Source organism: Pelophylax lessonae (assembly GCF_965119305.1).
Source record: "Pelophylax lessonae genome assembly, chromosome: 1".
Taxonomy (NCBI): domain Eukaryota; kingdom Metazoa; phylum Chordata; class Amphibia; order Anura; family Ranidae; genus Pelophylax; species Pelophylax lessonae.
In genome coordinates, this window is record NC_138768.1 from 103,550,100 (window position 1) to 103,577,417 (window position 27,318).

At 51.3% G+C, this 27,318-nt stretch overlaps 1 protein-coding gene across 1 annotated transcript in view; it reads left to right on the top strand.

Moving 5' to 3' along the window:
* Positions 1-27,318, top strand: part of DDX4 (DEAD-box helicase 4) — a gene marked incomplete at its 5' end in the record, with an annotated part of 317,760 nt that overhangs the window by 104,987 nt on the left and 185,455 nt on the right. Inside the window, 2 exons of the mRNA XM_082243122.1 lie at positions 3,924-3,971; positions 4,047-4,076. Of these exons, the coding sequence (XP_082099248.1) occupies positions 3,924-3,971; positions 4,047-4,076 (78 nt within the window). The remainder of the gene's footprint in view (positions 1-3,923; positions 3,972-4,046; positions 4,077-27,318) is intronic.

Sequence of the window (27,318 nt, forward strand, 5' to 3'; positions counted from 1 at the left end):
GTTGGCATCCAGGTTCAAAAGCAAGTTGAAGAGATGTGCCCAAGACCAGGGATCCACTCGCAGTCTGAGTGGATGCTTTGGTAGTTCCTTGGGAGGAGTATTCCCCGATATATGCCTTTCCTCCAATGCAGCTGATACTGCGTCTGTTGCGCAGGATCCAGATAGAGGGGAAACCAGTAATCCTGGTAGCTCTGGCATGGCTGAGGAGGGTTTGGTATGCACAAATCCAAAGGTTGGCAGGGCCAAGGCCTTAGGCTCTTCCACTGCATCCGGTCCTACGCTCTCAAGGTCCAATATTCCACCCTGCTGTACAGTCTCTAAATTTGACGGCGTGGCTATTGAAGCCTTAATCTTGAAGGAGCGGGGTGCATCTGGCCCTGCAGTTAACCACTTAAGCCCTGGAGGATTTGGCTGCTAAACGACCAGAGGGTATTTTGCGATTCGGCACTGCGAGACTTTAACGGACAATTGCGCGGTCGTGCGACGCTGTACCTAAACGAATTTGGCGTCCTTTTTTTCCCACAAACAGAGCTTTCTTTTGGCGGTATTTGATCACCTGTGCGATTTTTTGATCACGCGCTATAAACAAAAAGAGCGTAAATTTTGCAAAAATAGCAAGATTTTTCCCTTTTTTTTATATGAAACTCCCCCCAAAAAAATGTAAAAATCAAAATTTTTTTATTTTCGGCCAATTTGTTTTATGCTACCTATGTTTGGTAAAAAAAATCGCAAAAAGCGTATTTTGATTGGTTTGCGCAAAAGTTATTGCGTTTACTAACAAAGGGAAAGATTTTTGTCATTTTTGTTGTTTTTTTTTAACGCGTAATGGCGGCGATCTGCGATTTTTTTTTTGCGGTACTGCGACATTGAGGCGGAAAGATCGGACCCTTGACTGACATTTTTGACACTTTTGGGGTTACCAGTGACATTTCTACAGTAATCAGTGCTATATATATGCACTGTTACTGTAAAAATACACTGGTAGTGAAGGGGTTAACTTTATTTGAGAGGGAGGGGCTGTGTGTGTCCCTAGGGGCGTGATTCTAACTGTGATTGGCTGTGGCTTCAACTGTATGCAGAGTGATCAATGGATCTACATAGTAGATCCATGTGATCATCTCTCATACAGAGAGGAGAATGACAGGCAGCTTGTTTACACAAGCTGCCTGACTTCCTCCCTCTCCCCCGCCGATCGCAGAGTGGCCGGCGGCGATCGGGTCCGCCGGTCACACGCGCGGGGGGGTCCGTGACCATGCGGGAGCGGGAGCGCGCCTCCGGCGGCGCGCTCTCGCTCCCTCCCTAAACCCTCACAGGCGAGCGACGTAGACCTACGTCACTTTGCCTGTGAGGGGCTGACCGCCGCCGTAGATAGTCGTGCGGCGGTCGGCAAGTGGTTAATACGCTGATAAACGTTAGGAAACCAGTCTCTAGAAACACTTATTTACAGGGTCTGGAAATCCTACATTGCCTGGTGGTGTGTAAAGCCAGGAAATTGCATCCCCGCAAATATATCATTGTGACAATTCTAGCTTTCCTATAAGCAGCAGTAGATTTGAAATTAGCCTATTAGCACTATTAATGGGCAAATTTTTGCCTTTTTGGTTTTCTTCCAGGAACCGATTGCTTCCCATTCGTTGGTTCAGACCTTCGTCCGAGGAATGTTAAAGTAGAGTTCCACCCTAAAATTACACTTCTGTCCATCTTCTTGTGCCAGGTCACCTGAAACACAAATGGATAATCGCAATTTTTTTTTTATTTTTACTTACCTTGGATTAGAAGAAAATAAACTTGCCTTACTTCCTCTTCATCCCTCTGTGGCCACGGCCCGTCGTCACTTCCTGGCTTGCAATGATTCCTGGGAGCTGAACGTCATCGCTCCCAGGAATCAATGCACCGGCCCCGACGTCAGTTCCGGTGCAGGCGCGTCATTCCCTGCTAATCAGCTTCTGGGCATACCTAGAAGCTGTGCAGGGATGATGCTGCTGCCCCGGAAGTGACGGCGGGGCCGGTGCAGTGCATCATGGGACCGAAGAGGATGGAAGAGGACGCAGAAGCGGATCGCGCTGGCTTCAGCTGCCCACACCTGAGATGGCAGCGCTGGACCATACATTTTCAAGGTAAGTATTTCTTCTTGCAGGTAAGTGCAACCTGGGACAGTTCAGAGGCTATCCATTATGGAATGTACTAGCCCTGACTGTCCCGGGGGTATTTTTGTCTTTTTTTTTTAGGTGGAACTCCGCTTTAAATTTGCTTCTGCCTGTGAAGCCACCATTGTGTCCTTGGAACTTAAATTTGATGTTGGCAGTTTTATAAAAACAGACTTTTGAACCCCTGGGACAGGTTCTCCTGGTTCTTTTGACCAGATAACTGGTCTTTTTGATTGTGATAACTTCAGCTAGAATGGTGTTGAAAAATCAAGAAAGGGCTCTTTACAAGAAATAACTGGTAGTTCCATCAAGATAGGGTGATTCAACGTCCCTACCCAGGTTTTTTCCCCAAGGTGGTTGTCTGCCTTTCATTTTAATCAGGACATTAATATTACCTTCCTTTTTTACAAATCCTCACTCTTGATGTTATGCGTGTACTTAAATGGCACTTTTCCACTGCAAGTACCGGCTCGGCTCTACTCAGCCCTGCTAGGCACTGCTTGGCCTGGGTTGCTTTTCCACTGCTGGTACCGCATGGTACGGTGTTGGAACGGTTCGGTACGGTATGGTTTGCTTTTCCACTAAAGTAGTACTAAAGTTAAGTGGGTGGGATAACAACGGTGTGGGTGGGATTCTCTGACCAATCAGTGGCTAGTAGTGACTGCATGCAAAGGATTGTGGGATATGGTACCGGGTATGGTACCTCTTGGAACTACAATCGAGGTGGTACTGTTTTTGAGAGCCGTACCGTTCGGTTCAATGCAGTGGAAAAGCGCCGCCGTACCGAACCGTTCCTACACCATACCATGCGGTACCAGCAGTGGAAAAGCACAAAAGCGAGCCAAACCGTTCGGTTCCATGTAGTGGAAAAGCGCCATAAGTTTTACTTGGAGAAATTGGCTCAGATTCCTTAGACGGATCTCTTGTTCGTGCTGCCTGAAGGGCCCAGGAAAGGATTGGCAGCAAGTCTATGATTTCTCATTGGATGCGCCAGGTTATTACCCAGGTGTATGATTTAGAAGGGAAGCTTCCATCTTTTCCTGTACAGGCACATTCTACCAAAGGAGTAGGTGCCTCTTGGGCACATCGCCATCAAGCCTCTATGGCTCAGATTTGCAAGGCTGAGACCTGGTTGTCGGTGCATACGTTCACTCGTTTCTATCGAGTGGATGTTAGGAACCAGGAGTAATCTGCATTTGGCCGCAGTGTTCTGCAGGCAGCGGTGTAATCCTATGTGGTCGGATGGTGGAATTTTTGGTCTCCCCTCAGATGCATTGCTTTGGGACATCCCATATGTTGTGATTTATGGCTCTATGTTCTATGATGTACGAAAAGAACAATTAATTTTTTTAATGACTTGCCTGTAAAATCCATTTCTTGGAAGTACAACACGGGACATAGAGATCCCTCCCCTCTTCAATGGGATCTTATTGCTTTCTACAAAACTGAGGTACTTAATGTGTGAAAGAGGTGATATAGGGGGGCATCCTTTGTGATTGGTTGCCAGTGTCCTTTACCTTTTAGGTGGCTATATAACCCATGTGTAATTTTTTTTGTACATCTGTGTTAACAAGTTATCAACTAACTTGACAAATGACTACTGACAGGTAACGGTTTATACGTGTTAGGAATTCAGTGGTTCAGCTTTACTGTGGGTGTCGTTTCTGTCCCAGAATTAGTATGAAAACTAAGAAACTGATCGTAGGAGCTTCCCTCTGAGCCTTTCACACTGCTTATTTGAGTATTTTAAAAGGTTAAACCCCCTTTATTTCACAGGTGGCTTTAGAGGAAGAAATGAAGATATAGGAGTGGAATCTGGTAAAGGTAATAAAACTTTAAATATGTATATTAGAGACATGTTTTTTTAAAATTTTGAAATAACACTTTTATTTTCTTAAGGTCAAGAGGGATTTGAACGTTCTGAACAAGGTAAGCGATTGGTTGACCATTGCTTAAAGATAATACAAAGGAACACCTGTAGATCAAAACAAACTGCAGCTTTGATCAATGTTAATGCCCTCGCAATAGGTGTAGGCCTTTTGCATATCTCTTAAAGCAGGCCTCGACAAAACCCGGGCGCCAGGTCGCATTTGCGACTAGAATTAGCGACCTGGCGCCCGGGGTGCCCTGCAGAGGGTGTCCTGTCATTTTTGTACGGACTTCCGCGCACGGAGTGCACGGACTTCTGGGCCGTCCGAGAATTGAGGCCCCGGCTTTTCGGCCTACTTGAGATGAGGCTTCCAATGGGGAACTGGCGCCCTCTTGTGGTGGCCGGGAGTAATGACTGTTGTAATTACTGTTTCCACTGTTTGTTCACAATGCATTACCATCTCCCTGTCCAGTTAGTTACCTTTGACAGGGAGTGTGGTTATTATTAATTTAATTTATTTTTTTAATGTAAAAACTAAATATTTTTTTCTTTTTTTTTTTTTTAATTATTAAAAAAATATATATTTTTTCCAATTATTATATATTATATTAATATAATCTTTTTTTTTTTCCCTCATCGCCATGCCACAGCCGAAGGCCCCTTTCACACGGGCTGTCTGATCAGGTCCGCCTGTGAGTTTTTCAGGCAGACCTGATCGGACCCTTCATTCTCCTCTATGGAGCAGTGATCTGCCGCCATCTGATTGTGTCCGCCAAAAGCAGACGGATGGTGGTTCTATTTTCTATCCATCCCGTGGATCGGATCAGATGGCATCGGATGGAAAGAGACACAGTCTGTTTTCATCCAATTGCGCTAGAGGAGAGTGGGGTTCTAGTCGTATTTATGTGTAAATTTAGTATCCGTTTTATTAAATAAAGCTTGGTTGTTGGTTTAAAAAAAAAAAAAAAAACTGGCTCCTAACTTTTTTAGCTGGCTCCTAGATTTCAGGAAAATTTGTCAAGCCCTGTCTTAAAGCCTGAGAAACTCTAGGATGTTGCAAATTCTTCCCTTATGAATCAAACCCCAATGCATGCACCCTATTTTCTGTCTTGGTAGCTCTGAACTCATTGATGCTGCGTTAGTGAAGACAGTGGACCTCAAATATTTGGGTGTTTTTGAGCTTGCTCCTTTTATTGTGGGAGTGCTTGGGCTAATCGTAGATCTATAGTCGGACAACAAAATTAACGAAAATAAAACAATTAAATTCCCACCTTTTATGAGTGTCTTAGCAATATTCTAGTAACAAGGTATAGCAGGATGATGCAATTTGTAAATTGCCTACACAAATCCATCTTAACAACTTGCTGCAAAATTGCATACCTATATGTCATTCTGCTTCAAGTGGTTGTACCAGGGTGATGCCATTTTTAGATCCAATGGTCGTCTTTCTTGTAATAACCGAAGTGGCTTAACTGCTCCTAGGCCCAGGCTATCTCGTCCCACTGGGAGACCGGAGTAACCCGCCGGCTGGCCGGAGACCTGACCGAAGCCGGAATTGGCTTTCATCAGGTCTCTGGTGTAGTAATCCGGAAGTGACACCATTTCCGATTAACTGGAGTCTTAAAGACGCCAGTTTTAAAAATTTGAAAGTATTCAAAAATTTTGTCCGGCATTTTGAATGCTTTCAAGTGCATAGGAGGGGTTGGGGGTCTTTAATACCCCAGATCCCTCCATAAAGAGTATCTGTCACTGCCGATTATTGCCAAAAGGGATGTTTACATTCCTTTTGACAGCAATAAAACCGATCAACAAAACAAAGCAAAGGGACAGTGTAAAAAGTAAAATAAGGGGGGAAAAAAATGTAATGCGCCCCATCCCTCTGTGCTTGTGTGCAGAAGCGACTGCGTGTTCAAAACCACACATGTGATGTACTGCTGCGATAGAGCGAGAGCAAAAATTCTAGCACTAGAACTCTTCTGTAACTCTAATCCAGTAACCTGTAAAATCTTAAAGCGTCACCTATGGAGATTTTTAAGTCCCGTAGTTTGTCGCGCTTCCACGAGTGAGGACAAGTCTAAAGCAGGACACGTTGTGGGTGTCTATTTACTCGGCGTAACCTAATCTTTGACATTATACCAAAAATTGGGCTAATGTTCTGGTTTCGTCCCCCCCCCTTAACCACTTTAGCCCTGGAAGATCTGGCTGCTCAGACCAGGCCCTATTTTGTGATTCGGCACTGCGTGACTTTACGGACAATTGCGCGGTTGTGCGACGCTGTACCCAAAAAAAATGTACCTTTTCTCTTGCGTCCTCCGACAGTCGCTGCCTCTTCATATTCGTCACATATGGGGTATTAGACTTTGCTCCGAAGGAGTAGCTAGGCAACAGAATATGTTAACATTAAAGCTTTTAACATATCCCACCCTCAAGGGGTGGTCCCCTCAGTCAATACCCTCCTACTTCCTGCAACCATATCTCAGTTTTTAATGTCTAGCTTGTCAGGAGTGGCTGGCTTTCTCTGTGCTGGGGCTTTCTGCCCCAGACTCTTTCTTCTTTTTTGAATTTTTGTTTGAGTTTTCTCTCTACCTTTACTTAGCTGTTCTTTTTGTCAGCGTTAGTTAGTTCTTCGGATGAAGAGGATCATGCGGGCTGGGTCTCGGTCTGATCCCCCTGGTCGCAGGTCGTGGGTCAGTGGCTTCCCAGCCTGCCATCGAGCGTTCAGCCAGGTAACGCTCCTGGCACAGTGAACGACCCATCCCTGTTCGGTGCAGGGATGATTGGTGAGGTGGCTACCTCACTGGACGCTGTGCGGTTTCTTAACCCCCATTCTGTGCGTCTTGTATGCGACTCTCCCTGCCTCATGTGCAGCGGCTTGTTCGCCTGTGCGGGTCCCCCACGCCATGTGAGGTAAGTGTATTTATGTGGGGACCTGTCTGTCTGGGGGGGTGTCAGTCTGGGACTGTGTAACCTGCCTCTATTCACACTGTTTGTCTCCCTATCTCTCGGCTGCATGCTGTGGGCTGCAAGGGGGGGGGGAGCTGTGTGACACTGTGTGTGTCAGCCTGGTCAGTGTGAGAAGCTGTGTGCTGTGGGGCATGTTTTGTGGCATGTTTGGGCATTATACAGCGATCGCTGCGGCGATCTGACATGTGTTCTTATACATGGATGACGTGTGCATTACTGCACTGTGGAGCGGCGGTTTCGGCGCCATTTTGCCTACACTCGCTCCGGCCGCATGTTCTACATGCATGGCGGCCATTTTCTTGTAGCCTCCCATAGGCTTTCATAGAGCGCCCTGGCAGCATCACTTCCTCTTCTCCAGGAACACCGATCGAGGCAGCAGCAGCGGCGAGGGTCTCCTCAGGTTTTATCCTTCTGTTCTTGCTATCCATTGCCTGTGTTAAGTTTAAATATTCCCTGTGGGGGTCTCATTGTGCTTGTGTGTGGTGCGGTGGGCTGCGCTCGCCGCGCTTGCTTAAAGGGGCAGTTAACCCTTTATTATCCGGCATTATAGGGGCAATGGATTCTCAGGAGGGCAAATTTCCTACCGCCTTGGTGGAAAGCCAGGGGATCGCTGTTTCCCCCCCAGGGGGGGATTTAGCCACTATTGTGGCTGGCCTTGCTGCTCAGGTGCAGATGCTGATGGCTGCTCAATCTACTAAGAGACCCAGAGTTGCTCTTTCCTCTGATTCTGAGGGTGAAGGTGATGGGGCTGTTATGGCGGGGGCCTCCTTATCGGGGTCCCGCTCCTCCCTGGATCTAGTGGGGTCCGAGGTGGAGGCTGAAGTTGAAGGGGTTGATAATTCTCCCCCTGGCTCGCCTGAAGAGCTTGCACTCATGGATAAATTGATTGCTTCCATAAAGCAAACGCTGCGTTTGCAGGATGAAGTGTGTCCCCCCGCTGCCTTGGCGGCCTATGGGACGCAGAGAAAACGCAGGACGCCGCAGGTTTTTCCCTGCAATGATGATTTTCAGCGCGCTGTTAAGGAACAATGGCGCAATCTGCGCAAACCTTTTGCTGTACCAAGTAGGTTCAAGCTGCGTTATCCTTTCTCGCCTTCCACTGATGAAAGGTGGTGTGTGCCTCCCCCAGTGGATCACGCAATTGCGGTTTTAAACAAAGCCACTGCGATTCCTGCAGAGGATTCCCCTGTGTTCCGTGATGCCACGGATAGGAGATTGGAGTCTCTTGCCCGTCATACTTATTCTGTTACGGGTTCTATGCTTAAGGCTCTGTTTGCTTCTCTCATGGCGGCCCAGGCGATAGCAAGTTGGACGTAGATGCTTAGGCGCGTCCTAGTGGCCGATTCGGCCTCGCCGGCGACCCTGGATATGGTGGATCAAATCCACCAGGGTGTCATGTATCTGTGTGATGCGGACCTGGACCTGGTTCCGTTGGCTGCACGTGTGCACAGCGTGGCGGTGTTGTCTCGCCGCCTGGTTTGGTTGAAATGTTGGTCGGTGGACCAGTCCTCACGTAAGACCTTAGCCAATCTGCCTTATGATGGGTCTCGCCTTTTTGGGGAGTCCTTGGATGTGTTGATTAAGGGGATCACCGGGGGTAAGAGCACTCTCTTGCCCCATTTCCCCAAGGCTAAGGGGGCTTCTGGGAAGAAGCATGCTAATTTTCGGCCCCCTCAGGGGTCCTTTCGTGCCTTTCGGCCGCACTACAAGGGCAAGCCGTTCAAAGGTCAAGGCTCTCAGAAGAAGCCCTGGTCTGGTAAACAGAAGTCCGGTCAATCCGGATCTGCGGCCCATAACAGTGCGGCCTGAAGGGGCGCCCTCACCCAGTTTTGGGGTGGGGGGACGCTTGCTAGGTTTTCTTCAGCCCTGGTTGGCCCGTGTGCGGGACAGATGGGTTCAGGAGATCGTTCGATCTGGTTACAAGATCGAGTTTCTCTCTCGGCCGGAGAGCAGATTTTTTCCCTCAAATCTTCAACTGTCTCCAGAGCGTTTGCGGGACCTACACCTGGCGGTGCGGGACCTGAGGGCTCAGGGAGTGGTGGTTCCGGTGCCTCATCGGGACAGATTTCGGGGGTTTTATTCCAATCTGTTCACCGTGCCCAGAAAGGAGGGCAAGGTTCGTCCAATTCTGGACTTGAAGGCTCTGAACCGCTCTGTGCGGGTTCGCAAGTTCCGCATGGAATCCCTGCGGTCGGTGTGGCTGCCCTGGTTCCGGGGGAATTCATGGCCTCCATCGATTTGAAGGATGCGTATCTTCACATCCTCATTTTCGAGGGTCACCAGAGGTACCTTTGATTTGCCATTGCGGAGGATCACTACCAGTTCGTGGCGTTGACTTTTGGTCTCTCCTCGGCTCCGCGGGTCTTCACCACGGTGCTTGCACCGGTTCTGGCATTGTTGAGAGCCCAGGGCATTTCTGTCCTGGGGTATCTGGACGACATTCTGGTTCGGTCTGCGACCAGCCAGGGTCTGGAGGAGGACCTGTCTGTCACGATGCAAACTCTGCAGGAGTTTGGTTGGACGATAAATTATCCAAAGTCGACGCTGAGTCCGTCGGTTCGTCTTCCCTACCTGGGAATGATTCTGGACTCGGTACAGGCGAAGGTCTTCCTGCCGGAAGACAAACTCAGGACTCTCCAGGAGGAAGTCAGGTCCCTCAGGGACGTTCCGCACTCGTCTGTAAGGACGTGCATGAGATGTCTGGGATTGATGGTCTCGGCTTTCGAGGCGATTCCCTTCGCCCAGTTTCACACGCGGGGTCTCCAAGCGGAGATCCTGTCCATGTGGGACGTGCGACCTCAGTCTCTGGATCTTCCAATCTCGTTGAGTCATCGCACCAGAAGAGCCCTTCTGTGGTGGCTCCAGTCCCCGATGGTGTCCGGGGGCAAGTCGTTTCGTCCTATCTCGTGGACGGTAATCACCACGGATGCCAGCCTGTCGGGCTGGGGTGGTGTTCTGGGCGTTCTGTCCGCCCAGGGGACTTGGTCGGAGGGGGAGTCCTCCCTTCCGATCAACATTCTGGAATTGCGTGCGATCAATCTCTGTCTTCATCGCTGGACGGACCGGCTGCGGGGCTGCCCGGTTCGGGTGCAGACGGACAATGCCACGGCGGTGGCCTACATCAACCACCAAGGGGGCACCAGGAGTGCCCGAGCGGCTCGAGAAGTGGCCGACATTCTGACTTGGGCCGAGACTCATGTCCCGGCGATAACGGCGGTTCACATTCCGGGGGTGGAGAACTGGCAGGCGGACTATCTGAGTCGCCAGACCCTGGATCAGGGGGAGTGGTCTCTCCACCCGACTGTCTTCCAGATGTTGTGCGCGAAGTGGGGTCTTCCAGATGTGGACCTGTTCGCGTCTCGTCTCAACAACAAGGTGAGAAGGTTCGTGGCAAGGACGCGCGACCCTCGGGCAGACGCGTCGGACACGTTAGTGGCCCCGTGGCATCAGTACAGGCTGATGTACGCGTTTCCACCGCTTCATTTGCTGTCCAGGTTCCTTCGCAGGTTACGCTCGGAACGCAGCACGGTGATTCTTGTGGCACCGGACTGGCCTCGCCGGTCCTGGTACGCAGACCTCGTGAATCTGGCGGTCGACGCCCCGTGGCGTCTGCCTCTTCGAGACGATCTCCTGTCTCAAGGACCGATATACCATCCTGCTTTACAGTCGCTGGCTTTGACGGCCTGGCTGTTGAGACCGAGGTCCTGAGGGAGAAGGGTCTCTCCCCAGAGGTCGTTCATACCTTGATCAACGCGAGGAAGTCTTCCTCGGGGAAGGTTTATTACCGTACTTGGAAGGCCTATTTTGCTTGGTGTGAGTCCAGGGGATTTTCTCCCCGCACTTGGTTTCCCGAGTGCTGTCCTTCCTTCAAACGGGTGTCGATCAGCGTTTGGCGCTGGCTACGATCAAGGGTCAGGTGTCTGCGCTGGCCGTTCTGTTTCAACGTCCCGTGGCTTCCAACTCCTTGGTTGGCACTTTTGTTCAGGGTGTGCGGCATCTGGTTCCTCCTAGGAGGGATCCTTTGCCCCCTTGGGACTTGAATCTCGTTCTGTCTGTGTTGCAACGTGCTCCTTTTGAACAGATCAGGGAGATCTCGTTGTCTATGTTGTCCAAAAAGGTCGCCTTTTTGGTGGCGATCACTTCGGCTCGCAGAGTGTCGGAGCTGGCAGCTTTGTCCTGCAAGTCTCCGTATCTGGTTGTTCATTTGGATAAGGTGGTCTTGCGACCTAATCCTTCTTTTCTTCCGAAAAGAGTTTCGGAATTCCATCTTAATGAGGATATTGTCTTGCCTTCGCTGTGCGCGAAGCCTAAACATCCAAAGGAGGTGAGATTGCACTCTCTGGATGTTGTTCGGGCGATAAGGGTTTACCTTAAATCGACTGAGTCTTTTCGAAAGACGGATTCTTTGTTTGTTCTTCCAGAGGGTCCTCGGAAGGGCATGGCGGCGTCGGCCTCTACCATCGCCAAATGGATCAGGCAGACCATTGAACAGGCCTATGCCTTGCAGGGGAAGGTTCCCCCTGTGCCTGTGAAGGCGCACTCTACTAGATCTCTGAGTACGTCTTGGGCCTGTCGTCATGGGGCTTCTGTAGCCCAGGTGTGTAAGGCGGCGACTTGGTCGACCGTACACACTTTTACAAAATTCTACAAAGTAGATGTTCAGGCTTCGGCGGATGCTTCCTTTGGCCGCAAGGTTCTTAGTGCAGCAATTCCCTAGAGTCCCTTGTTGGGGACCTCTGGCTGTTGGGATAAGTTTTTTATCCCCTGGTTATTTGTCTTTTCCTGGGTTGTTGCTCCTGTTGAGCACTTGTTTTTTCCTGTTGCCCAGCTGGTTTCCTTCCTTTGGTAAGGTTCCTTTCTTTGATGCGGAGACTGCGTTGCCTTTTCGGCGCGGATGCGTTTCCCACCCCTCATGTTTGCACTGCTTTGGGACGTCCCCATATGTGACGAATATGAAGAGGCGCGGCGACTGTCGGAGGACGTAAGAGAAAACGGAATTTTTGTAAAATCTTACCTGTAAAAATTCCTTTCTCTGAGTCCTCCGACAGTCGCCGCCCCCGCCCCTCTTTTGGGGTTTGGTTGTATACTCTACTGCTATTCCACTAAAACTGAGATATGGTTGCAGGAAGTAGGAGGGTATTGACTGAGGGGACCACCCCTTGAGGGTGGGATATGTTAAAAGCTTTAATGTTAACCTATTCTGTTGCCTAGCTACTCCTTCGGAGCCCTAGCTACTCCTTCGGAGCAAAGTCTAATACCCCATATGTGACGAATATGAAGAGGCGGCGACTGTCGGAGGACTCAGAGAAAGGAATTTTACAGGTAAGATTTTACAAAAATTCAGTTTTTTCCCTACAAGCAGAGCTTTCTTTTGGTGCTATTTGGTAACCTGTGCTATATATATATATATATATATATATATATATATATATTATAATTTTTTTGCACTATAAACAAATTAAGCGACCATTTTGAAAAAATATTTTCTCCTACGTCCTCTGACAGTCGCCGCCCACTCATTCAGTCTTCACCAATGGGTATTTACCTCTTATCCATGGGAGCAAGCTAGGCATAAGACTTGTTAAAAGCAAAGTAATTTACATAGACACACCTATGGGGGCTGTCCTAATGGTCCAATACTCCACTATCAGCCATCTCAACTCAGTTTGTCTTCTGCCTAGTTAGGAGTAGGATAGGCTATCCCTGTGCTGGGGCTACAGTCTCAGCCTTTTCTTCTGTTTTATGATTTTATTTTCGCAAGTGTGTTTTCTTACACTACTAGCTGTTTATCAGCATTTAGTTAGTCGATTCTTTGGATGATGACGGCGTTGCAGAGCTGGGAGTCGCACTTGTCGTCCAGGACAGAGGGCCTTATGGAGTCCCAGCCCGCCATCGAGCGTTTAGCAGGCTATGCGTACGCCCTGGCTTCGCAAACGACCTGTCCCTGTCCTCAGGGATGAAAGCCTGCGAGGTGGCCACCTCGCTTGGACGTCTCACCCACGGGTCCGTGCGTTGCTAGCGTCCTGCGTTTTTGGCTGACGGCACCCCCACCACCTGGGGTGGGAGGCTTCCTGTCGATGAGGCACCCACGCCATCGGGTACGGTAAGTACATTCTGTGTGGGGCCTCTGTTTGGGGCTGGCGGTCTGATGTGTCTGTGGTATCCCCTCATGTCTGTGTGTTTTGGGGCTCCCTTAATCCCGGTCCCTGCGGGGGCTCTATCGCAGCTGGAACGCTAGGTGGGGGGGTTTGTGGGGGTCCCTCTCCTGAGTGACACTATGTATGTGGTTGGAGGTGCAGACATGTGCGGCGACCGCTGCGGGTTAAAAAACCGCCGATCCACCATTATGAATGTAGTGTGTTTTGCTGCCTTATGGCGCCATCTTGTGTGTGGCAATGTGTTCTTCTGTGCACATGTCGGCGGCCATTTTCCCGGAGCCTCCCATTACATTCTATGGGCAACCATTTTTCCTTAGCCTGTTTTCCTAGTTCAGCCTCATGCGGTGACATCACTTCCTTTTTCTCTGCAGTGGAGATCGCAGGCGTGTGGTAACACTTGTGGGGGTCTGTCTTTGCTGTTTTTTGTGGGGAATATCTCTGGCTGTCAGCTCATGCCTACTTGCGGGGTCTGTTTGCATAATCCTTCATAGCGGTTTACTGCGGTGGGATCGCTGTAGCTTAAAGGGCCTGTACAAAAAAAAGTTTTTTTTTTTTTTTACTTGTGGAGTCCCAGGACAGCAAATTTTCCCCAGCCTTAGTGGATGATTCAGGTTCCTCTGGATCTTCTGCTCTGCCTGCTGCACTTGCGACTTTAGAGTCCAAAGTGGATCTTTTGATGGCTGAAGGGGATACTAAGAAAAGGCCTAGGCTTTTTCTTTCTTCTGATTCCGATTCTGATATGGTTGCCGTGGACAGTGGGCCCCTTGAGGGGTCTCGTTCTTCCCAGTCTGAAGGGGAGGGGGAGGATGAGGAGGGGACTGATTCTCCCCCCCCTGGGACGGCCGAGGAACACGCAGCTATGGCTGCGCTCATTACTGCTATTAAGGATACACTACATTTATAGGATGAGTCCAATCCTCCGGGCAAGCGGTCCTCTTTTGGTACCCGCAGATCCCGTAACGCGGCGCAGGTGTTTCCTTGCCCACGAAACTGAATGAAAAATGGTGCAATTTGAAGCGCAATTTTGTGGTGCCTAAACGGTTTCACGTCCGTTACCCCTTTGCGTCTCATACGGATTCGCGCTGGTCTGTGGCTTCTAAAGTGGATAACACTTAATCCAGATTGAACAGGGCCACTGGTACCCACCGAGGATTCTCTGGTGTTAGGGACCCTACGGATAGGAGGCTGGAATCCCTTGCCCGCCATTCCTATATGGTGACGGGTTCCATACTGAAACCTATTTTCACCTCCGTCATGGTGGCTCAGGCTGTGGCAGATTGGGCTAAGGTGCTTAGATGCACCCTCGTGGCTGATTCTGCCCCCCCTACTACCTTGGAGATGGTGGACCAGATTCATCAAGGTGTCATGTATCTGTGTGATGCGGCCTTGGATGAGGCCCCGTTGGCAGCTCGGGGGTCGCGGTACTTCACCGTCACTTGATTTGGTTAAAAAGCTGGTCAGCTGACAGACTTCCAGGAAGACGGTGTCTGACAACCCTTATATGGGGGAATCGTCTTTTTGGGGAATCCCTGGATGAATTGGTTAAAGGTGTCACTGGGGGCAAGAGCACATTGCTGCCCCAGAATCCTAGGGGTAAGTTTTTCCGCGGTAAGCGGGGCCCTTCCTTTAAACCTAATCAGGGGTCCTTTCGTGCCTTCAAGGCCGAGGAAAAGGGGAAACCCTTCAAGGGCCAGGGTGGCCAGAGAAAGCCCTGGGCGGGCAAGCCACAGGTTGCCCAGGCTTGTGCTGCGGCCCAGTCTGCCACTGCCTGAAGGGGTGCCCTCACCCGTTTCAGGGGTGGGGGGACGTCTGCGCGGTTTCCTCCAACCTTGGCTGCTCCGGATTCCGGACAGGTGGGTTCAGGAAATCATTCGATTGGGGCTACAAGATCACATTCCTTTCGCTGCCAGCGGACAGATTCTTTCCCTCAAATCTTCATTTGACCCCAGATCGGTTGCAAGATCTTCATCTGGCGGTGCAGGATGTCCTCGCCCAGGGGGTTATCGTCCCGGTGCCTCATCGGGACAGATTTCGGGTGTTTTATTCTTATCTGTTCACTGTGCCCAGAAAGCAGGGCAAGGTGCATCCGATTCTGGACTGGAAAGCTCTGAACCGCTTTGTGCACGTTCAAAAATTCAGCATGGAGTCCCTCCCGTTTGGTGGCTGCCTCTTTAAGCACGGGAGATTTCCTGGCCCTATCGACCTAAAGGATGCGTATCTACACATCCCCATATTTGAGGGTCATCAGAGGTACCTCAGATTCGCTATCGCGGAGGACCACTATCAGTTTGTGGTGTTACCTTTCGGTCTCGCTTCGGCTCCAAGGGTGTTTACCAAAGTGCTGGCTCCTGTTCTGGGCCTGTTACGGGCACAGGGCATTGCGGTCTTGGGATATCTGGAGGATCTCCTGTTAAGGATATGTGCCAGTCAGAGCCTGCTTGCTGCGCGATATGTCCACTACGGTTCAGACGCTCCAGGAGTTCGGATGGACCATCAACGTTCAGAAGTCGACCTTGTTGCCTTCGGTTCGTCTCCCGTATCTGGTGATGGTCCTAGACTCCGCCCAAGCGAAGGTGTTTCTGCCGCCGGACCCTACAGGACGAGGTCGGGTCCCTCAGGGACAACGAGTCCTCATCACTCAGGACCTGTATGCGGTCCCTGGGGTTGATGGTGTCAGCCTTTGAGGTGATACAGTTTGCCCAATTTCACACGCGGTCTCTCCAGGCGGAGATACTGGCCAGATGGGACAAGCTACCTCAGTCCCTGGACCTGAGGGTGTTTCTGAGTCTCCAAACCAGAGTGGAATTTCTGTGGTGGCTCCAGTCCCCGGCCTGAAGGGAAGTCCTTCCGGCCGTTGCTGTGGACGGTGATTACCACGGATGCCAGCCTGTCGCGCTGGGGTGTCGTTCTGGGCAACCTGTCTGCCCAGGGCACTTGGTCGGTGGAGGAATCCTCCCTGCCGATAAACATCTTGGAATTGTGAGCGATCAGGCTTTGCCTGCTCCATTGGTCGGATCGTCTTCAGGGTCGCCCTGTACGGGTGTAGACGGACAATGCCACGGCGGTGGCTTACATCAATCACCAAGGGGGCACCAGGAATGCCTGGGCGGCCCAGGAAGTGACCGGTATTCTGTCTTGGGCCGAGACTCGCGTCCCGGCGATTTCAGCAGTTCACATTCCGGGTGTGGAGAATTGGCCGGCCTATTATCTGAGCCGCCAGACCCTGGACCAGGGGGAATTGTCCCTACACCCGGAGGTGTTTGTGTGCGAGATGGGGATCCCCGGATGTGGATCTGTTCATGTCCCGGCTAAACAACAAGGTGGGATGATTCCTGGCAAGGATGCGCGATCCTGTGGCAAACGCCTCAGATGCGCTGGTGGTGCCTTGGCACCGGTATCTTCTGATATATGCCTTTTCTCCGATTCAGTTGTTGTCCAGGTTCCTTCGCAGGTTGGTCTCGGAACCGAAGTTGGTGATTCTGGTGGCACCAGACTGGCCACGCCGGTCTTGGTACGCGGACATCATTCAACTGGCCGTTGAGCCTCTGTGGCGGCTCCCGTTACGAGACTATCTGCTGTCGCAGGGACCGATCTTCCATCATGCTTTACAGTCGCTGGCTTTAACGGCGTGGCTGTTGAAAGCCAGGTCCTGAGGGACAGGGGTCTCTCCTCAGAGGTCCTTCCTACTCTGCTCAAGGCTAGAAAAGCCTCGTCTGGTAAGATCTATTACTGTACCTGGAAGGCTTATTTTGCCTGGTGTGAATCCAGGGGCTTCCCTCCTCGCTCTTATTCGGTGGCGAGGGTGTTAGCCTTCCTACAAACTGGTGTGGACCAGCGCCTTGCGTTGACCACCATTAAGGGCTGGGTGTCTGCACTGGCCTTCATTTTTCAGCTCCCCTTGGCGTCTAACTCTTTGATTAGCACCTTTATTCAAGGTGTGCGTCATTTGGCCCCTCCTCGGAGGGCGCCTCTACCTCTGTGGGACTCTAACTTGGTTCTGTCCGTTTTGCAACGTCCTCCCTTTGAAAACATCAGGGACATTTCCTTGCCTCTGCTGTCAAAAAAGGTTGCCTTTCTAGTGGCTATAACTTCTGCCCGCAGAGTGTCGGAGTTGGCGGCCTTGTCCTGCCGTTCCCCTTACCTGGTGGTTCATAGGGATAAAGGTGGTCTTGTGACCTAACCAGTCCTTTCTTCCAAAGGTGGTTTCTGAATTTCACCTTAATGAGGACATTGTTTTGCCTTCGCTTTGTGCGAATCCAAAACATCCTAAGGAGTTTGCCTTACATTCCTTGGATGTGGTCATGGCTATCAGGGTTTACCTGTCATCCACTGAATCCTTTCGGAAGTCGGATTCTCTTTTTGTCTTTCCTGAGGGACCTCGGAAGGGTATGACTGCGTCTGCGGCGACCATTTCAAAATGGATCAGACAGACGATTGTACAGGCCTACTCGCTTAAGGAGCCGGTACCGCCCTTCCCTGTCTAGGCGCACTCTACCAGAGCGGTGAGTGCGTCCTGGGCCTTCCGGCATCAAGCTTTGGTGGCCCAGGTGTGCAAGACTGCGACTTGGTCGTCAGTGCACACCTTTTCAAAATTGTACAAACTTGATGTTCTGGCATCGGCAGATGCCTCCTTTGGCCGCAAAGTTCTGTGTGCGGCAGTACCTTAAGGGGACCTTAGTTTTGCGGGTCCCTGGCTGTTGGGGTTGTTTTCCCCCTTGTTTATTTGCTTTCCTGGGTTGTTGCTCCAGTTGAGCTATTCTGTTGACCTTAGGATACCTTTCTGTTCACGTAAGGTTCCTTTCTCTGACGTGAGTGCTGCGTTGCCTGTATAACGGTTACGTTTTCCCACCCCTCATGTCTACACTGCTTTGGGACATCCCATTGATGAAGACTGAATGAGTGGGCGGCGACTGTCAGGACGTAAGAGAAAACTGAATTTTTGTAAAATCTTACCTTAAAATTCCTTTCTCTGAGTCCTCTGACAGTCGCCGCCCCCGCCCCTCTATTTGGGGTTCTTTGTCTCTGCTTGCTACCAAACTGAGTTGGGGTGGCTGATAGGGGGGTATTGGACCATTAAGACAGCCCCCATAGGTGTGTCTATGTAAATTACTTTTGTTTTTAACAAGTCTTATGCCTAGCTTGCTCCTATGGATAAGAGGTCAATACCCATTGGTGAAGACTGAATCAGTGGGCGACGACTGTCAGGACTCAGAAAGGAATTTTACGGTAAGATTTTACAAAAATTCAGTTTTTCACATTTTTTATATGCAATTCTCAAAAAAAGTGTAAAAATCTAATGTTTTAACATTTTAGGCCAATGTTTTCTGCTGCATATTTTTGGTAAAAAAAAATAGCAATTGTATTTTGATTGGTTTGCGCAAAAGTTATTGCGTTTACGAACTACGGGAAAGATTTGTCATTTATTTAAAAAATTTTTTCTAGTAATGGCAGCGATCTGCGATTTTTCTTTTTTTTTTTTTTCCCCAGGACTGCGACATTGCGGAGCACAGACATTTTTGACACTTTTGGGGGGACCAGTGACATAACTACAGTAATCAGTGCTATAAATATGCCCTGTTACTGTCAAAATTGCACTGGCAGGGAAGGGGTTAACATTATTGGTGATCAAGGGGTTAAGTGTGACCCTAGGGGTGTGGTTCCAACTGTCAGGTTGCGTGACTTGTTAGATCATCACAGAGACATACAATCCTACATAGCAGGATCGCATAGCCTCTGTGATGATCTAAGGGAATATGACAGACTGCTCGGTTGGTTCCTCCAGGGGTGGATGGTGTAGGAGGGCTGGCGGGGGGGTTTTCCTGTGGGGTCCTGTTGGCGCGCTGGCCGCCATTTTGTTGTATCATTGTCTGCTTCTATGGCGGCGGCCATTTTGCAGTGGTTTTTTTTATGTAAAGGCTGGTGGGAGTGCCTGGAGGCGTTCTTTTGGTGGAGATGTCTCTCACTTTATCCCGGGCAGCTTCCTGGCTCACTCCTTTCTCTGAGCCACTGCTCGGACCCTCCTAATCCGATTGCTATCTGGGGACAGTGAGTTACTGACGGTAGTCTCTCTCTCTTTGGGGGGGGGGGTTAGGTTAATTAGCGCGTGCCTGGGCGCTGTAGCACTGTGAGTCCGCTTCTAAACTAATAAAAATGTAATTTCTCTTACGTCCTCCGACAGTCGCCGCCTCCTCTAAGTCATCACAATTGGGTATTGTCCACCTATCCGTAGGAATAGCTAGGCATATAGACTTAGTCAAAAGACAAAAGGCATTAGCATGTACACACCCACGGGGGCTGTCCCATCTGGTCAATACCCCCCCTGCATCACCACTCCCAACTCAGTTTTAGTTTGCCTAGCAATCAGGAATAGTCGGGCTCCCTTGTGCTGGGGCTTCAGTCTCAGCCTTCCTATATCTTTTATTTGATTTTCTTTGAAAAATGTCAGTTTTTTTTCTCTCACTTTACTAGCTGTTTATTTTGTCAGCTTTAGTGTTAGTTTATTCTTCGGTTGAAGATGGATCATGCGGTGCTGGGATTCGGACTGGCCGCCCTGGTTCTCCAGGGCACTGAGGGTCAGATGGACCCCCAGCCCGCCATCGAGCGTTCAGCTATGGTTCGCCCTGGCATTATGAACGACCCATCCCTGTTTGCTGCAGGGATGCAGCCGTGAGGTGGCTACCTCACAGGACTCGTCTGCGCTGCTGCAGCGTCATGTCCCTGGCTCACGGCACTCCCTGCCAGGAGAGGACAGAGGTTTATCCGTGCATAGAGGCTCCCCCACGCCATCGGGTACAGGTAAGTACTTTTCTGTGTGGGGCCTCTGTCTGGGGTGGCAGTCTGTGTTGCTGTGTGTCCCCATGTCTGTGCCTGTGTGACTCCCTGTGCGATTCCTACGGGGTTCGTTTTGTACAAATTTGTATGTTTTTTACTGGGGGTCCCTGTCCCTGTGTCACCTTAGGTGCATGTTTGTGGTACAGACTTGAGTGTTGTCCGGCGACCGCTGCGGGGGTATGTTCGCGCGGTCCGCCATGTTTTTTACTGCACATTGATATGGCCCCTCTGGGGCGAGCATACAGATCGTTTTGGCGCCCCCTGCCGCCATTTTGTGGGCTGTAGAACGATCGGTTCGGCTGCATGTCGGCCGCCATCTTAGTGAAGCCTCCAATGCATTTCCTATGGGCAGCCATTTTCCCTGAGGTCTGGCTTATAGCCAGCCCCTTCCAGCAGCATTTCCTTTTCCTCTTAGGCAGCAAAGGACACAGGTAGCAACGATCTGCGGGCTCTGCACTGCATCTCTCTCGGTCTTCTTCTGTATACTGCTTCTGGCTCAGTTTTTCTTTCTCCTTTTGGGGGTCTTCATAGCTGTGACAGTAGCGGTGGGCTGCGCACTCCGCAGCGCTATTTAGGGGACAGTACATCATTTTTTGCACTGTAATTTTTTCTTTTCTTGTGCCATGGATTCTCAGGAAAGCAAGTTTCCTCCAGCTTTAGTGGGTGGCCCCAGTTATCCTATGGCTCCGCTGCGACCTGATTTGGCTGCTGTAGTTGCGACTTTAGTGGCAAATATGGAAATGCTGATGTCTGAACGGGCTGCGAGAAAACGGCCCAGGCTGTCTCTCTTCTGATTCAGATGGGGATATGGCTGCTGCAAGCGTGCCCTTTTCAGGGTCCCGCTCATCCTTGGACCCCCCCGTGGTCTGAGGGGGAGGCTTAAATTGAGGGTGTTGACACATCCTCCCCTGGGTTGCCTGAAGAACGGGCGACCATGGATGAGTTGATTGTTTCTGTAAAAGAAACCTTGCATTTAGAGGATGAGCCCAATCCTCCGGGCGTTGTGTCCTCCTTTGGGACGCACAGGGCCCGCAAGTCTGCGCAGGTTTTTCCCTGCCCAGCTGAATTTCATTACACTGTTAATGAAATGTGGCGTACGTTGAAACGTCCATTCGTGGTGCTTAGTCGGTTCAAATTGCTTTATCCTTTTGCGCCGGCTACGTAATCGCGATGGTGTGTGCCTCCACAGGTAGATCACACTGTGGCCGTGCTGAACAAGGCTACCTTGGTTCCTACTGAGGATACTCCGGTTTTCCAGGATCCCACGGACCGGCGGTTGTAGTCTCTGACCCGCCATTCCTATACGGTGGCGGGTTCGTTGCTCAAACCCGTTTTCGCGTCCGTTATGGTGGCTCAGGCGGTAGCTGATTGGATCAAGGTACTTAGAAGCAACCTAGTGTCTGACGTGCCGCCTGCCCGACTGGAAATGGTGGACCAGATCCACCAAGGAGTCATGTATTTGTGTGATGCAGGCTTCAATGAGGCCCCCTTGGTGGCTCGCCTCTCGAGTGTCGCGGTGCTTAACCGGCGACTGATATGGCTGAAGAGCTGGTCGGCCGACCAGTCCTCAAGGAAAACAGTTGCTGATTTTCCCTATGCTGGCTCTCGCCTTTTTGGCGAGGCGTTGAATACCCTGGTGAAAGGCGTCACGGGGGGCAAGAGCACTATGCTACCCCAGCACCCGAAGAACAAGTCTTTCCGAGGCAAGCGGGGTTCTGCGCCTAGATCCACTCAGGGGTCCTTTCGTGCCTTTCGGAACCAATCCAAGGGCAAGCCCTTCAAGGCCCAGAGCAACCAGAAGAAGCCCTGGGCGGGTAAGCAGAAGACCGTCAACGCCGGCTCGGCGGGACAATCCGCCTCTGCCTGAAGGGGCGCCCTCACCCATTTCAAGGGTGGGGGGACGTTTGCGCGGTTTCCTTCAACCTTGGCTGCTCCAGATATCGGACAGGTGGGTCCAGGAAATCGTTCGATCAGGTTACAAGGTCGAATTCCTTTCCAGGCCGGCGGACAGATTCTTTCCCTCCAATCTTCATCTGCTTCAGGCGGTGCAGGACCTGCTTGCTCAGGGAGTGATTGTCCCGGTGCCTCATCGGGACAGGTTTCGGGGTTTTATTCGAATCTTTTCACTGTGCCCAGGAAGGAGGGCAAAGTGCGTCCTATTCTGGATCTGAAAGCGCTGAACCGCTTCGTGCGTGTTCGAAAGTTTTGAATGGAGTCTCTCCGTTCGGTTGTGGCCTCCTCGAGTCTGGGAGAATTCCTGGCTTCGATCTGAAGGATGCGTACCTGCACATCCCCATTTTCGAGGGTCATCAGCGGTACCTTCGGTTTGCTATCGCAGAGGACCACTACCAGTTTGTGGCGTTACCTTTCGGTCTTGCTTTGGCTCCAAGGGTCTTCACCAAGGTGTTGGCACCGGTCCTGGGCCTGCTACGGGCCCAGGGCATTGCGGTTCTGGGGTACCTGGACGATCTGCTTCTGAGATCAAGGGCAAGCCAGGACCTTGTGCGCGACCTGTCCATCACGGTACAGACGCTCCAGGAGTTCGGATGGACCATCAACGTTCAGAAATCAGCGTCGTCTCCGTCACTTCGCCTTCCCTATCTGGGAATGGTTCTGGACTCTGCTCAGGCAAAGGTGTTCTTGCCGGAGGAAAAGCTCCGGACTTTGCGGGACGAACTCAGGTCCCTCAGGGACAATCCGTCCTCGTCACTCAGGACCTGCATGCGGGGCCTGGGGTTGATGGTGTCGGCCTTCGAGGCGATTCCCTTTGCCCAGTTCCACACGCGGGTTCTCCAGACGGAGATCCTAGCCAGGTGGGACAGACTTCCTCAGTTCTTGGATCTGGATGTCTCCTTGCGTCGCCAGACCAGATTGGTTCTTCTGTGGTGGATCCAGTCCCCAGCGGTGGTGGAAGGCAAGTCCTTCCGCCCGGTGGTGTGGACAGTGGTTACCACGGACGCCAGCCTGTCGGGCTGGGGTGGAGTCCTGGGCAACCTGTCTGCCCAGGGCACTTGGTCGGAGGAGGAATCCTCCCTCCCGATAAATGTGCTGGAACTAAGAGCAATAAAACTGTCTCTTCCAGTGGTCGGACCGTCTCCAGGGCCTGCCTGTTCGTGTACAGACGGACAATGCTACCGCGGTGGCTTACATCAACCACCAAGGGGGCACCAGGAGTGCTCGAGCGGCCCGGGAGGTGACCGAAATTCTGTCTTGGGCCGAGACTCATGTCCCGGCGATCTCGGCAGTTCACATTCTGGGTGTGGAAAATTGGCAGGCCGACTATCTGAGCCGCCAGACCCTGGACCAGGGGGAATGGTCCCTGCACCCGGAGGTCTTTCAGATGCTGTGTGCGAAGTGGGGATCCCCAGATGTGGATCTGTTTGCATCCCGGCTAAACCGAAAGGTGGAAAGATTCGTGGCAAGAACACGCGATCCGTTGGCGGACGCCTCGGATGCGTTGGTGGCCCCTTGGCATCAGTATCGTCTGATGTACGCCTTTCCGCCGATTCAGTTGCTATCCCGGTTCCTTCGCAAGATTGGCCTCAGAACCGCACATGGTGATTTTGGTGGCACCGGACTGGCCGCGCCGGTCCTGGTAGGCCGACATTGTTCACCTGGCAGTGGCACCTTCGTGGCGCCTACCTCTGCGGGAAGATCTTCTGTCTCAAGGTCTGATCTTCCACCCTGCTTTACGGTCGCTGGCTTTAACGGCCTGGCTGTTGAGACCCAGGTCTTGAAGGACAAGGGTCCATCTCCTGAGGTTATTCTTACCCTGATCAAGGCTAGGAAATCTTCCTCTGGTAAGATCTATTACCGTACCTGGAAGGCCTACTTCACCTGGTGTGAGTCCAGGGGGTTTTCTCCTCGTTCTTACTCTGTGTCGAAAATCTTAGCTTTCCTCCAGTCTGGAGTGGATCAGCGCCTGGCGCTGGCCACAATTAAGGGCCAGGTGTCAGCACTGGCGGTCCTTTTCCAACGCCCTGTGGCGTCTCATTCCTTGGTGCGCACATTCATTCAAGGTGTGCGACATTTGGCTCCTCCCAGAAAGGAGCCTTTACCTCCATGGGACTTGAATTTGGTCCTGTCCGCATTGCAGCGTGCTCCCTTCGAGATTATCGGGGAGATATTGTTGCCTCTGCTGTCGAAAAAGGTTGCTTTTCTTGTGGCGATCACTTCGGCTCACAGAGTGTCGGAGCTGGCGGCGTTGTCTTGCCGCTCCCCTTACTTGATAATTCACAGGGATAAGGTGGTTTTGTGACCACCCCCATCCTTCCTTCCCAAGGTGATCTCTGATTATCACCTTAATGAGGACATTGTCCTGCCTTCGCTTTGTACGAAGCCTAAACATCCAAAGGAGATTGCCTTGCATTCTTTGTTGGGGCGATCAGGGTTTACCTGAAGTCTACGGAATCCTTTCGGAAGACTGATTCCCTCTTTGTCCTTCCTGAGGGACCTCGGAAGGGCATGGCTGCGTCTGCAGCGACGATTGCCTAATGGATCAGACAGACCATTGAGCAGGCTTACGCCTTTAAGGGACGGGTTCCGCCCTTCCCTGTTAAGGCGCACTCTACCAGGTCTTTGTGTACTTTCTGGGCCTATTGGCATCGGGCCTCGTGGCCCAGGTGTGCAAGGCGGCGACTTGGTCGTCGGTGCACACCTTTTCCAAGTTCTACAAAGTAGACATTCTGGCATCAGCTGATGCTTCCTTTGGCCGCAAAGTTCTCAGTGCGGCTGTGCCATGATGGACCCTTGTTTTTTTCCCTGGGTCCCTGGCTGTTGGCATTTGTTTTCCTGGGCTGTTGCTCCTGTTGAGCATTGTATGTTGCTGTTGCCCAGTTGGTTCTTACAGTGCATGTAAGATTCCTTTCTCTGATGTGGGTACTGCGTTGCCTTTTCTACGGTTGCGTCTCCCACCCCTCATGTCTATACTGCTTTGGGACATCCCAATTGTGATGACTTAGAGGAGGCGGCGACTGTCGGAGGACATAAGAGAAAACTGAATTTTTGTAAAATCTTACCTATAAAATTCCTTTCTCTGAGTCCTCCGACAGTTGCCGCCCCCGCCCCTCTTTTTGGGGTTCTTATTACCTACTGCTATGCTACCAAACTGAGTTGGGAGTGGTGATGCAGGGGGGGGGGGTATTGACCAGATGGGACAGCCCCCGTGGGTGTGTACATGCTAATGCCTTTTGTCTTTTGACTAAGTCTATATGCCTAGCTATTCTTACGGATAGGTGGAAGCTTTTTGGCCCGGCTGGAGGTGGGAGGTGCACTGAAACGTTTCTCCACCTACTCCTGCCTCATCTGATGTCTCGGATTCTGAGTCTGACTCAGCCGCCACAGACGTGGGCCTCCCTGCCTTTTCTGGTAACTCGCGCCCTTTCTCCTCGGATAATGAGGACGACATTTCTAACTCCCCAGTCGCGCATGATACTGGCTCTATTTGCTTCGGGGGCCTGACACCCTGCAATTTGGAGGACGCAACGGCAGCTGAGCGCTGGTAGTATCTGGCACTCACCTGCCATCCGGAGCAGCTTATTTTGCTAGCATGCTCATGTAGGATGGGACCATCTGGGGTGTCTAAACGGCTGCTAGACGTTACCCCTTTTGAGGCGTCTCTGGTACAGTGGACTTTTCCGCCTATGGTGGACGTACGGTCTCTAGGCTGAATAGGCGACCCTTGTTCTGGTGGCGGAATCCCCGTCTTTTTAGGACTTGGGGGATAGGATGGCGCGGGCTGTGGTCCGTGATCTGTACTCCCTGGTGGGGTCTGCGCTGGGAATGGTGTTAATTTCCTTTGTTATGCAAACTCTGCCTGATGGGCGGAGTTCCAGCGCCGTGATTTGGTGTGGGACAAATCCCTCCTGCCTTGGGGGAGCTTTTGGACCAGCTGGCGCAGGGGCTGCAATTTTTTTGCGAAGCCAGGCTGGACACAGCTCTTTTTATCGGGTCACTGTCAGTTTGGTGGTGGTTATCCGGCGTATACTTGGCCGACGTGTTCGTCTGCGGATCAAACTTCTAAGAAAGGCTTAATGGATCTCCCCTTTCAGCGGGATCGCCTGTTTGGCGCTGCCCTGGATGACATTATACAAGGGTTTCACGGGTGTAAGAGTGCCTTTCTTCCACAGGCTAACAAGGGTAAGGGCCTTCGATGCGGACGGGGCTCCTCCCTTTTGGCTCACAACAGTTTCTTCGTCCCTCGGGGACAGTCGATGTGGCTTTGTCCTAAAAGACTTCCTCTTGTTCCAAATGACCCTAATCTGGCGAACAAGAGATGTTTTTTTCCGGACCGGCGGACAAGACCTACTCGTCCTGAAGGTGTGTCCTCACCCTTCTATAGGGTGGGGGGTTGTCCTTGCCGATTCTTGGACCGACGGTTTGCCTGGATCCCAGGCAGCTGGGTTCAGGAGGTCATGCGGTCCAGTTGCAAGATCGAGTTTGATCCGTTTTTTTCTGGTGGGGTTTTTCTCTTCCGGATTGCTTGAATGCGCTCTTGCGGCAGTAAGCTGGACCTTCTCGCCCTTTGATGGTTCTTGTGCGGATCAAAAATTCAAGGCAGTATCTGTTCGCACGATGGTTGCTTCCCTACATCAGGGGGATTCCTGGCCTCCTCAGTTTTTTTCAGTGGGGAAGGATCTCCATCGGTTTGTGGCATTACCCCTTGGTCTCGCTTCTGCTACTCGGCTCTTCACAAAGGGTGTTTGCTCCGGTGCTGTTGCTGCATGGGGGTAGTATCAGTCTGGGTTTTCTGTCCGATCTGCTTCTCCGTGTGGAGTCCCCTACGGTGCTGACAAACAAATTGGGAAGTCACCATGAGATTTCTGGAGGAGTTCAGGTGGGTTCTGAACCTTCAGAAGTCATCCTTTTTCCCTTCAGTACTATCTGGACTACTACTGGACAATCTGGGCCTGGCTTTGGACTCGTCCTCAGTCGGGGTTTCTCTCTCTGCGGAAACCACTCTTTGAACTTCAGACTGCGGTTCAACTGTTACTGTCCAGCACATGGATGTCCCTTCGGGCCTGCATGCGAGTACTGGGACTAATGGTGTCATCTTTTGAGATGATCCCTTTCGCTCACTCCCTCTCGTGGATCCCCCAGAAGGCAATCCTTCTTAATTGTGACTAGAATCCAACTCTCTGGACTTTCGGATCTGGCTGCGCCGGGTGACCAGGGAGTCTTGATCTGGAATCCTTCTTCCCCTTTTTACTGTCACCACAGTTACAAGGCTGTCTGGGTGGGGAAGAGTCCTCAGCAGGTTCTCTGATCGATAACCTGGATCCTCCCTTCAGGGACCATACTCTCAAAGCAATGTCCTGGATCTGAGTGCGATCTGGCTTTGCCTAGTTCA